The 13,429-nt window shown below is 37.8% G+C and overlaps 1 protein-coding gene across 2 annotated transcripts in view; it reads right to left on the bottom strand.

Annotated features, from left to right (window-relative positions):
* Window positions 1-840: 840 nt before the first annotated feature.
* Window positions 841-13,429, bottom strand: part of SLFN12 (schlafen family member 12) — a 43,184-nt gene continuing 30,595 nt past the window's right edge. The window contains exon 4 of one of the 2 annotated variants that reach the window (XM_070562510.1): window positions 841-3,601. In XM_070562510.1, coding sequence (XP_070418611.1) covers window positions 3,045-3,601 — 557 coding nt within the window. In that variant the 3' untranslated portion in view covers window positions 841-3,044. The remainder of the gene's footprint in view (window positions 3,602-13,429) is intronic. The other variant, XM_070562509.1, reaches the window with a different exon arrangement.

Below are 13,429 nucleotides of genomic sequence, written 5' to 3'. Positions count from 1 at the left end.
ATATCAATTTTGTGTTGTTCTAAGAACTCATTTGCCAAACCCAATGTCATCTAGATTTTTCTTCTTTATCATGTTAATATGGTGGGCTACATTGATCAGTTTTCAAACAGTGGGCCAGGCTTGCATCCCTGGGATAAACCCCATTGGGTGATAGTGTATAATTTTTTTATATATTAGTGAATTCCATTTGTTAATGCTATGTTAATAATTTTCATGTCCATATTCATGAGGGATAGTGGTCTATAGTTTTCTTTTTTTGTATTGTCTTGTCTAGTTTTGGTATCAGGTAAAACTATAAATGAATACTATAAATGAATTCTATAAATGAATTGAGAAGTTTCACTCTTCTACTTTTGGAAAAGATTGTGTACAATTGGTATTAATTTTTTTAAAAAGTATTTAGTAGACTTGTCTGGTGAAATCTTCTGGGCCTGGAGACTTCTTTTTTGGGAGTTTTTAAATTACAAACTCCATTTCCTCAATACTATAGGGCTATTCAAATTATCTACTCATATTGGGTGAGTTGTGATAGTTTGTATCTTTTGAGGAAGCATTCCATTTCATCTAAGTGGTCAAATTTATGTGTGCAGAGTTGTTTGTAGTATTCCCTTATTATCTTTTTGATGTCTACACGGTCTGTATTGATAGACTGTTTCATTCCTGATATTGGTAGTTAGTGTATTCTCTCTTTTCTTACTTTGTCAATCTTGCTAGAGATCTGTCAATTTTATTGCTTTTCAAAGAACCAGATTTTTATTTTATTGATTTTTCAACCATTTCTCTATTTACAGTTCACTGACTTTTGCTCTTTATTATTTCCTTCCTTCTGCTTGCTTTGGGTTTATTTTGTTTCTTTTTCTAGGGTCTTGAGGTGGGAGCTGAGAGTCTTTTCTTCCTTTTCTAATTGTATTAACTTCCTATTGCTGCTGTAACAAATTACCAGAAATTTAGGTGCTTAAAAAAACATGAATTAATTGTCATACAGTTATGGAGGCTGAAATAAAGGTGTCAGCAGGCTTGCACTCCTTCTGGAGGCACAGAGAAGAATCCATTTCCTCCCCTTTTCCACATTCTGGAGACTGATTGTATTCCTTGGTTTCCAGCCCCTTCCTCCATCTTCAAAGCCAGCAGTCTAGCACCTTCTCTCCTCTCTGACCTCTACTTCCATTTTTACATTGCTCTCCTGGACTCTCATTTTTCTGTCTCCCTCCCAGAAAGACCCTTATGACTATATTGGGCCCACCTAGATAATCCAAGATAATTTCATCATTGAAAGACAGTTTAATCACATCTACAAAGTCCCTTTTACCATGTAAATCAACATAGTCACAAATCCCAGGGATCCGGAGGTGGGCATCTTTGGAGGGCTATAATTTATCCTACCACACTATATAGACATTAGTGCTTAAATTTCACTCTCATCACTGCTTTACCATGTCTCACAAATTTTGATATGTTGTATTTTCATTTTCACTCAATTAAATGCATTTTTAAATTTTCCCTTGAGACTTCCTCTTTGACACATGGATTATTTAAAAGTATATTTTTAGTTTCCAAGTGTTTGGAGATTTTCCTATTATCCTTCTGTTACTGATTTCTAGTTTGATTGCGTTTTGGTAGTAGAACACACTTCATATAATTTCAGTTCTTCGAAATTTCTTGTGGTTTGTTTTTTGGCCCAGGTTATGGTCTCTCTTGGGCACTTGAAAAGAATGTATATCCTGTTGTTGGGTGGAGTGTTCTCCAAATGTCAATTAGATCTGTTGGCTAATAGTGTTAAGTGCTTCGCTATCCTTGAAAGTTTTTTGTTTACTTGTTCTATCAAGTGTTGCTGGAGGGGTGTTGAAATCTCCAACTATAATTGTGGATTTGTCTGTTTCTCCTTTTGGATCTATCACTTCTTTTTGCTTCACATTATTTTTCAGATCCGTTGTTTGATGTACACACGTTTAGGATCACTACGTCTTCTTGGTGGATTGACCTTTTAATGACTATATAATGTCCTTCTCTGTCAATGGTAATTTTCTTTACTTTCTCTGATATTACTATAGCAACTCCTGCTTTCCTTTGCATGATATATCTTTTTCTATCCTTTTACTTTCAACCTCCATAATTTGAAGTGAGTTTCTTACAGACAGTATACAGTTGGATCATGATTTTTAATTCACTCTGCCAATCTCTGTCTTTTAACTGGTGCATATAGACCATGTACACAATGTAATTATTGATATATTAGGGCTTAAGTCTCCCATTTTTTGTTTTGTTTGTTCTCTCTGTTGTTCATTTCTCTTTAACTTTTTCCTGTCCTCCTGTGGATTCCTTTTACATTGTTTAGAATTGCATTTTGATTTCTCTATTGTGTTTTTTAGTGTGTCTCTTTGTACAGCTTTCATAGTGTTTGGTCTAGGTATTATATTACATAAACATATTTTCACAGTCTACTATTGTCACCGTTTTACAGCTGAGCAAGGGGAAAAGCTGTAACTCCTCCAAGTGAATAGTGTAAAAGCAGTCTAAGAAGACTTAGAGAATTTTGAGGGAAGGAGTAATAAATTTTGCTTTCCCTTTCATTTCCATTATGGAAACTGTGAGTGTCATCAATGATAATCTTTTCTAAGTTATAAATGTTTTCTGGGTATATCCTGGGAGATTTTCATTGTTGTTATTGCTGTTAAAAATAAAAGTACTACAATTTTTCCCAATTTAAAAATGGAAGAAAATTTATCCATGAACTATGCACAGAGTAAATAATGAACTGTGCACATAGTAATTAAAAAATTAATTTTCCTAACAACGCTTAAGCAACATCTGTGAATATCACTTAGGAAGAAGTAAATAAAGACCAAAATTGATTTTTCTGCATCCCATCAAGTTGCTTTGCAACTCTGTGGGATTTCAAAGGCATATTTTCACAGAATGTGAAGATATCATTGACTATATAATTAAAAACATCTTTGTAGCCAGGTGCACATTCCATGATTGAAGTGAGCCTTGGACAAGATTTAAATACCCTTGGTCATTCCTCTGAAGACAATCCATACTGACTACTGTAAGAGGTGCTGAGAAACCTCAGAGGCAAACTGCTCACTCGAAGATCTCTGTCTCTTTAAGACTACAAAAAGGGCCTTCTTCAAGTCTTTCATTGTTTCACTGGTTATACAATTGTACGGCATAGGGTAAAGTGCTGGGAGGCTTGAACCATGATGAAGCCCTGCACTGCCTTCAGTTGAGGTAGAAGATTCTTCACTCAAGGATAAGGTCTTTGTCAGGATACACACTTTCCCGGTGTAACCGCCAATTTTTGCCAGTTTCTGCTTTAAAGTTAAGGCAGTTTGTATAGAATAGCTTTTTAACCCCTCATCCAGTACCCTGAGGAAGGTATAGAGGACTGGTGGACAGTCCTTGGAAATTAGAAGAGCATCACAGATGACATTTTCGTTCTCTTGTAAGCCTAGATCCAAAGACCAGCTCCTAGAAAAGATCAATGTACCTTGATGAACAGAGCCCACTGCTTTATGTACTACCTGTGCAAGTCCTTCATGTTGTAAGAGTAGTTTCATGTAGAGAGCTTCTGGAACATATGTTGTCTTTTCTGATGGCACTAGATATGGAAATAATGATAATAAACTTTAAAACACTGAACAGCTTCCAATTCCAACCATGACAAAGTAGCTTGTACCAGACCAACCCTCCCACCAGAAGCAACATGAAATATTTAAAACAGTAATTTAAAGAACTGGAGAGCAACCAACACACTCAAGACTTGAAAGGTTACAATCTTTGATGGAGATGAAGCACAGGGAGAAGCTCCATACCCACCCGAGCTTTTTGCCCAAGGATATTTTTGATATTGGGTCGTGGGTGGATAGAGCCCAAGCAGAAATGAGCGGTTTTACTAGGCTGAGGAAAAAGAGCTGGGAATTCAGAGGAGCTGGAATTCAAGAGGGAAAATCTCAGAGAGGATGAAACTGCAGAGAAGCAGCCAAATTTCCCTCAACTTGTTGGCTAATACAGAGTGAGATGTAGGAAACTCAGAAGAAAATATCAACTGGGAGGCTAAAAAGCTGAATATAAGTGTCATCAACCTCATGGTGCCGGGGAGACTTAGACTGAGATTCAAGCTCCAGCAAAGTAGAGGGGCCTTGATAAACACCCCAGACTTTAAGCTGAGACTCCAGAAGAGCCATGACATAATAATAAGGGAAAAAAATGGAAAGATGTTATACCTAGGAAAAGCATAAAACAAATCTTCAAAAGAATCAAGGGGTAATCACTGAGTGCTCTATCTACCTCCCAGAACAAAGTATAATTCTCTTTGGAGGAGTGTAACATCTTCCACAGCCTCTATAATTAGTCATCGATGGTACAATAAAAAATTCAGTGATATTATAAAAAATCAGGACAAATTACTAAAAAAAAAAAGAGAAAATGGATAAGAACAAAAGACTGACAAGTGATTCAGATACTGAAGTTATCAAAAAGGGACTTAAAGAGCAAAATGGCAAGAATAGGAGGCTTCAGACTCTCCCTCCACCCATGGACACAATAAACCAACAGCTACACATGGATCAATTCCCTCTGAGAGAACTCTAGAAACTAGCTGAGAGACTCCTGCACAGTGGGTAACTGAGAAAATACCCACACTGAAATGGGCAGGAAAAGCTGAGACACACTCTTGCCATAAACCTTGCCCACAGCAGAGCACCATACAGTCAGGAGGAAACCCCCAATTCCAAGCTTCTCCCTGAGGAGCAAGGGTTTGGACCACCCATCTAGTACCCCATCTTTTATGACTGCTACCTGAGAGACTGGCTCCTAACTTGCCCATCTCTGGGAGCTGACAGGGTCTGGCATTTACTAGTCCCCTGGGACCACAGAGAACAAAGAGGCAGTTTTAAGTGGGCAAGGGAGCACTTGCCATGGCTCTTCCCCTGGCTCAGTGAAGAGTGAGCAGGCAAGAAAGCCCAGATCCCAGCTTCTCCCTGGAAGGGGTAAGACTGTACATCTAATGTTCCAACTTTTCCAGCTGCTGCCCAAGGAACTGGCTTCTTACTAGTCTACATCAGGGAGTGGATGGCACAGGCAATTAATAATCTTCTGGGAGGCTGAACAAGTGTCTGGATACTTGCCATGGCTTCTCCCCTCGGTTTACTCCAGCAATAAAACTAAGCCTCCAACTTCTCCCTAGAAGGACTTTGACCATACATCTAGTGCTCCAACTTTTACAGCTGTTACCTGAAGGATGGGCTCCTAACTTGGCTAACTCTGCCAGCTCACGGGACCTGAGATTTGCTAGTTTCCTGGGCCCACAGAACAAAGAGGCAGTTTTAACAGGTGTGTGAGCACTTTCAATGGCTCTTCCCTCTGGCTCAACAGACAGCAGGTAGACAATAAAGCCCAGCTCCCAGCTCCTCTCTGGAAGAGGTTAGGCTGCACGTCTAGTGCCCTGACTTTCTACCTGCTGTCTGAGGGTCTGGCATTTTATTTGCCTGACTCTGGCAGCTGATGGGCAGGTAATCACTAGTCCATTGGGAATTTGAATGGGTGTTTGGGCACTTCTCATAGCTCTTTCCCCCCAGCCCATTTCAGTGATAAAACCATGCCTCCATCTTCTCCTAGAAGAAGTTGGACTGCACATCTAGTCCCCAAAACTTTCCAGTTGCTACCTGAGGGACTGACTTCTAACCCAGCTGTCTCTGAGAGCTGGAAGAACCTGGAACTCACTAGGTTCCCAGGGAAAACAGAGAGCAAAGCAACAGTTTGAAAAGCACACAGTCTGAGTGTACAGTTATTTGCCACAGTTCCTCTCTGGATCAAGGGCAAGTGGGTGATAAACTCAATTTCCCAACTTCTCCTTGAGGAGAGATGGAATTGGACTGCATATATAGTGCCCCAACTTTTCTGGCAGCAACGTGAGAAACAGGGTTCTATCTTGCCTGTCTCAAGACACCGATGGTGCTTGGCTTACTCTAGTCTTCTGGGGAACACTAAAAACAAGACAGCAGTGTGGGTGAGCCCAAAGCTTGGAGAGGCATCTAGACTCTCTGGCTGGACTCATTAGTAAGTTCATCTCCTATATGAGGCCATCTGTGAAGACTGGAAGAGGTGGCTGTTTTATCTAATGTGCAGAAGCCAACACACAGAGTCAAGGAAAAAGAAAAAAACAAGGAAATATGCCCCAAATAAAATAACAAGATTAGTCTCCAGAAGCCTTTCCCTAATGAAATGGAGATATATGATTTACTCAAAAGAGAATTCAAAATAATGGCCTTAAAGATGCTTGCTGAGGTCAGGACAGTAATGCATGAACAGAGAGAATTCTGACAAACAAACAGAAAATACTAGAAAGTACCAAACAGAAATCATAGAACTGAAGAATACAATAACTGAAGTGGAAAATTCAATAGAGAGATTCAACAGCAGACTAGATCAAGCAGAAGAAAGGATCAACAAGCTGGAAGACAGGTTACAGGAAATTATCCAGAGGTGTAAAAAGAAAAAGAATGAAAGGAACAGAAGTTAGCTTAAGGAACTTATGGGACACCATGAAATAGACTAGTATATGCATTATGGGAATCCCAGAAGGAGAAGAGAGAGAGAAAAGGGAAGAAAGCTTATGCAAAGAAATAATGGCTGAAAACTTCCTGAATTTGAGCAAAGAAAGAGACATCCAGATCTAGGAAGCTCAAAGGGCAACAGATAAGTTGAATCAAACGAGACCCACACCAAAGGCCTGGCCAGTGGCGTAGCGGTTAAGTTTGTGTGCTCTGCTTGGGCAGCCTAGGCTTCGCTGGTTTGGATCCCAGGCATGGACCTATGCACTGCTTAGCAAGCCATGCTGTGGCAAGCATCCCACATGTAAAGTAGAGGGAGATGGGTGCAGATGTTAGCTCAGGATCAATCTTCCTCAGCGAAAAGGGGAGGATTGGGTGCGGATGTTAGCTCAGGGCTAATCTTCCTCAAAAAATAAAAAAGAGACCCACACCAAGATATGTTATAATCAAATTGTCAAAAGTTACAGACAAAAGGAGAATTTTGAAAGCAGTAAGAGAAAAGCCATCTGTTACATAAAAGGAAATGTCATTAGACTTTTGGTGGATTTTTCTTCAGAAAGCTTGCAAGCCAGAGGAGTGTGGGATGATATATTTAAGATGTTGACAGAAAAAAAACCTACCAACCAAGAATACTATACCCATAAAACCTGTCCTTCAAAAATTAAGGGGACAGAAAGACTTTCTTATACAAATAAAAGCTGAGGGAGTTCATCACTATTAGACCTGCTTTACAAGTAATGCTAAATTCAAGTTGAAAATAAAAGAGCCTAAACAGCAACACAAAAGCATATAAAAGTATAAAACTCTTTGGCAAAGGTAAACATATAGACAAAAATAGAATATCACATTACTGTAACGGTAGTGGATAAATCACTTTTAACTTAGTAAAGTTAAAAAACAAAAGCATTAAAAATAACTGATTAAATTATGTTAATGGATACACGATATAAATAGATGTGAACTGTGACATCAACAGCATGTAATGTGGGGAGAGGAGAGGTAAAAGTGTAGAGTTTTTACATACAAGTGAAGTTAAGTTTTTATCAGCTTAAAATAGACTGTTATAACTATAAAATGTTTTATGTGAGGCCTACGGTAACAACAAAGAAAATACTTATAGAAGTTGCACAAAAAGAAAAAGAAAAAGGAATCAAGTCCAACAATACAACCCCCCCCCACACACACACACACAGGAAAACAGAAAGAGAAAAGGAAAAAAAAGAAAAAACAGAAAACAGTTAACAAAATGGCAATGATAAATCTTTCCCTACCAATAGTTACTTTGAATGAAAATGGTTTAATGTTCCCAATCAAAAAATACAGAGTAGCTGAATGGATTAAAAACCAAGATCCAACTACATACTGTCCATGAGAAACTCCCTTTAGATTCAAGGACACACATATGTTGAAAATGAAGAGATGGAAAAAGATATTCCATAATAATGGTACCTAAAAGAAAGCAGGACTGGTTATATCTCTATCAGATAAAACAGAATTAAAGTCTAAAACAGTCTTTAGAGACCAAGAAGGTCATTATACAATGATAAAACAGTCAATTCAACAGAAATGTGTAGCAATTGTAAATATATATACACCCAACATCACCACACCTAAGTATTTAAAGCAAATATTGAGAGATCTGAGTGGAGAAACTGAAGGCAATAAATAACAGTATGAGACTTCAATATTCCATTCTGAATGATCTCATCCAGATTAAGGAAGCAGCATACTTGAACAACATTATAGACCAAATGAACTTAATAGACATATACGGAACTTCCCACCTGACAACAGAAGAATACACGTTCTTTTCAAGTACATATGGGACATCCTCCAGGAAAGATCACATGTTAAGTCAAAAGACAAGTCTTAACACATTTAAGAAGATCAAAATCATAGCAAGTATCTTTCTGACCAAAATGAAATTAAACTAGAAATCAGTAACAACAATAAAATGGGACGTTTCACAAATACTTGGAAACTAAACAACACACTATCGAACAACCATTGGGTCAAAGAAGAAATCAAAAGAGAATTTAAAAAATATCTCAAGACAAATGAAAACCCAACATACCAAACTTATGGATTGTAGCAAAAGCACGATTAATAGGGATGTTTATAGTGATAAATGCCTACATTAAAAAAGAAGAAAGATCTCAAAGAAAAGACCTAACTGTACACCTAAAAGAATTCAAAAAAGAACAAAGTTAACTCAAAGTTATCAGAAGGAAGGAAATAATAAAGATTAGAGCAAAATTAAATCAAGTAGAGAATAGAAAAACAACAGGAAAAACTCAACAAAACTAAAAGTTGATTTCTTAAAAGGATAAACAAAATTGACAACCCTTAACTAGACTAACAAAAAGAAGAGAAATCTCAAATAAATAAAATAAAAAATGAAAGAGGAGACATTACAACAGATGCCTCAAATATAAAAAGGATCATAAGGGACTATCAGTAACAACTATATGCCAACAAATTTGATAAACTAGAAGAAACAGATAAATTCCTAGAAACATTCAACCTATGAAGACTGAATCAAGAAGAAACAGAAAGCCTAAACAGACCAATAACAAATAAAGAGATTGAAGGAATAATTAAAAGCCTCTCAACAAAGAAAAGCCAGGGACCACATGGCTTCATGTGTGAATTCTATCAAACATTCAAAGAAGAATTAATACCAACCCTTCTTAATCTCTTCCAGAAAAAAAGGGGTTGGCTCGGTGAGGCAGTGGTTAAGTGCACACATTCCACTTCAGCGGTCCAGGGTTCATTGGTTCGGATCCTGGGTGCAGACATGGCACTGCTTGGCAAGCCATGCTGTGGTAGGCGTCCCACATATAAAGTAGAGGAAGATGGGCACAGATGTTAGCTCAGGGCCAGTCTTCCTCAGCAAAAAGAGGAGGATTGACAGCAGATCTTAGCTCAGGGCTAATCTTCTTCAAAAAAAAAAAAAAAAGAAGAGGGAACAACTTCAAAGTCATTTTAAGAAGCCAGCATCATCCTAATACCAAAGCCAGAAAAACACACCACAAGAAACGAAAACCAGCGCAAATATCCCTAATTAATATAAAACGCAAAAATCTTTAATAAAATACTAGCAAATCAAATTCAAAAGCACATTAAAAGAAATATATGCCATGATTAAGTGAGATTTATCCCAGGAATGCAAGGATGGTTCAACACACGCAAATCAATGTGATATACCACATTAACAGAATGAAAGATAAAAACAATATGATCATCTCAGTAGATGCAGACAAAGCATTTGACATAACTTAACATCTATTCATAACAAAAAAAAAAAAAACCCTCTCAACAAAATAGGTATAAAAGGAGCTTATCTCAACACAATAAAAGCCACAGATGAAAAGTCCCAGTTAACATCAACATCAATGGGAAAAAACTAAAAAGCTTTTCCTCTAAGATCAAGTACAAGGCAAGAATGCTCTCTCTCACCACTTTCAACACAGCACTGGAAGTCCTAGGCAGAGCAGTTAGACCAAAAAAAAAAGAGGAAATAAAAGGCAACCAAATCAGAAAGAAAGACGTAAAATTATGTTTTCAGAAGACATGATCATATATGTAGAAAACCCCAAAGACTCAACAAAAAAAATAACTGTTAGAACTAACAAACACATTCAGTAACATTGCAGGATACAAAATCAATGTACAAAAATCTGTAGCATTTCTATACACTAACACAAACTATCTGAAAAGGAAATTAAGAAAACAACCCAATTTACAATAGTAACAAAAAGAATAAAATACCTAGGAGTAAGTTTAATCAAACAACTGAAAGACTTTTTGTACACTGAAAACTATAAAATCTCTAACTGCTCTGCCTGGGACTTCCAGTGCTGTGTTGAAAGTGGTGAGAGAGAGCATTCTTGCCTTGTACTTGATCTTAGAGGAAAAGATTTTAGTTTATTTGCATTTATGGTGAAGGAAATTAAAGACAACAGATAAATGGAAAAGCATCTCATTGCTGAAAAATCTTAAAAGCAGTCAGAGGGAAAAAGACACATTATCTTCAAGGAAGCAACAATAAGACTTAAGACTGATTCTTCTACAGAAAATCTACAAGCCAGAAGAATGTAATAATGACATCTTACAGTCCTGAAAGAGAAAGTTTGTTAGTGTGAACTTCTACATGTATCAAAAATAGCAAAATTAAAACATTTCCAGACAACAGAAAGGGAGAGAGAGAATTCATTGCCAGAAGATCTACACAGCACGAAACATCAGAGTTCTACATCTTAAAGGAAAATTATCCCAAAAGGAAGCATTAAACTTCAGGAATGAATACATTTTACTGGAAAGAACAAATGTTAGGCAAATAGAAGTATTACTGACAGCTTTAAAACAATAAAATAAGTTATATGAAGTTCATCACTTGGAGAGAAGTAAAATAACTAACAAAATAATAATGTGCACTGTAATCCTTAGGATAAACATGAAAAGAATAATAGAAGAATGTATAATTAAAATCTGAGAGGAGAGAAAAACAGAAAAATAAAATATTTAATACAAAAAAGGCAAAAAGAAATAAAAAAGAGATAAGAGGTTTTTGTCTTCTAGCAATGGTAGAGTAGAATAGTCAGACTAGCCCTCTCACACATACACAGTATAAAATCTGGACAAAATATTTAAAATTAACTACTTAAAGACACTGAAGAATAACCAAAGCAGAAGATATAAGCCAAACAGTCTATTCTTGAAAGACAACTGCAACAGGAGAGATTTTTGAGTTTGCAGCATTGTTCCTAAGAGCATGCTGTAGTATGTGCACTGCTCAGTGAGCAAAAAAACACAGCCTTACTATTTGAGGTGTCGGAGGACAAAATCAAGGTTGGCAGAGCAGTTGGAAAGTTATAAAAGAAGTATTAGAAGGGAAGGGGATGCAGTGGGAGTGAGTCCCAAAATCTACATATAAAGTTCACACAGATCATTGCTGTGGACTAAACTACACATGCACAGGGAACATCCCGGGGGAAAAAAGGCAGCAGCTGACATCTGAAAGAATTCAAAAGAAATTTTAGCTGCTCATCATGATAGAAGACACAGAGTTTTGAATTTGAACCCATCTAGGTTCACTGCCTATTAGAACAATAATCACTCTGTAGAGGAACATGATTGATCCCACAGCCTTTAAAACATATCATTATTGTGATATACAAAGATGTTAAAGCAGCTACTATAAATATATTAAAGGACTTCAAGAAAAGATATGCATAACTAATGAACAGATGGGAAATCTCATCAGAAATAAGAAACTGTGAAGAAGAATCAAACGAAAATTCTAGAGCTAAAATAGTATAACTGAAATGGAAGAAATGAACTGAATGCATTTACCAGGAGATTACAGATAGAAGAAGAAAGGATCAGTGAAATTAAAGATAGACAAATTAAAATTATACACTGTAAACAATAGAGAGAAAAAAGATTAAATAAAAATGAACAGAGAGGATTGCTGGGAAGATGGTGGCATAGAACTCTGAACTCACCTCCTCCCATGGACACAACACATCTACAACTACCTGTGGAACAATTAGCTGTGCGAGAGAACTGGAAACTGGGTAAAAAGAACTCCCACAACAAGGGAAAATACTGACAGAGGTGGAAGAAGTGGAAATACCCCTCTGCTAAGGAAAAAGCTGCATTCCAGCTGCAGCGCTTCATAGCTAGGAGCAATCTTAAGTTACAAAGATTTTCCTGGAGGACTGGGGGATCTGAGCGGGAGAGTTATGCCATAATAAGCAACCTTTGAATTCAGCACAACTAAGACGAGTGCTATAATATCTGGCTTTGCTGGCTATTAAAACCAATAAGGAATACCCCCAGAAAAGTTATCACACGTAAGAGAAAGAAAAGCCTGCTCTTAAAAGAGCCACACAGATTCACTCATTCTAGAAAACAGCACAAAATCACAAGAAAGGTGCATACTCCTTTGGTAAAAGAGACTCACTTGATAAGATCTGAGTGCATCTCAGAGAGGCAGAAGGCAGCTGGACCCACCTCCTCAGGGACTGAGACACTGGAGGCACCCATTATTGTGACCTACCACAGGTGTGCTGACACAGATGCTGGCAGACACCATTGGACTTTTTCCTCTGGTTTGTTAAAACGGGTTTGCTCCACCCACTAGAGCATCAATTTAATCCAGCTCACACAGGGAACGGATGGGCCTGTGCAGGCAGGTGTGTAGGACTTCTACAGTGGGGTGAGTGGGTCTGCCTCAGTGGGGTGGGGCATGCATGCAGGGCAGGACTGCATTGGTGGGGTGTGTGGGCCCACAGGCAGTGGAGTGTGTCAGCTGCTGACTTGTGGCATTGGTCATCTCAAACAGCCATACAGGGGATCTGCCCCACCTTCCAACACCTGAAATTACTGTGTCCCACAAGGAGAAGAGAATAATTTAGGTGTCCCAGAAGGAGAAGAGAGAGACAGAGAACCTATTTGAAGAAACAATAGCTGAAAACTTTCCTAACCTAAGGAAGGAAACAGACTTCCAGGTACAGGAAGCACAGAAAGCACCAAACAAGATGAACTCAAAGAGGCACACAACAAGACACATTACAACTAAAATGTCAGAAATTAACGATAAAGAGAATCCTAAAAGCTGCAGGAGAAAGGCACCAAGTTATATACAAAGGAAAGCCCATAAGGCCATCAACTGACTTCTCAGCAGAAACCTTACAGGCTAGAAAGGAGTGGCAACTATACTCAAAGTGCTGAAAGTAAAAGTCCTTTCAGTACTTTGAGTATAGCTTGCTTACTCTACCCAGCAAGGTTATCATTCAGAATGGAAAGAGAGGTAAAGAGTTTTCCAGACAAGCAAAATCTAAAAGAGTTTATCACTAACAAACCAGCCT

This window comes from Equus przewalskii, chromosome 10 (assembly GCF_037783145.1).
Source record: "Equus przewalskii isolate Varuska chromosome 10, EquPr2, whole genome shotgun sequence".
Classification (NCBI taxonomy): domain Eukaryota; kingdom Metazoa; phylum Chordata; class Mammalia; order Perissodactyla; family Equidae; genus Equus; species Equus przewalskii.
This window is presented reverse-complemented; position numbering and strand designations above follow the sequence as displayed.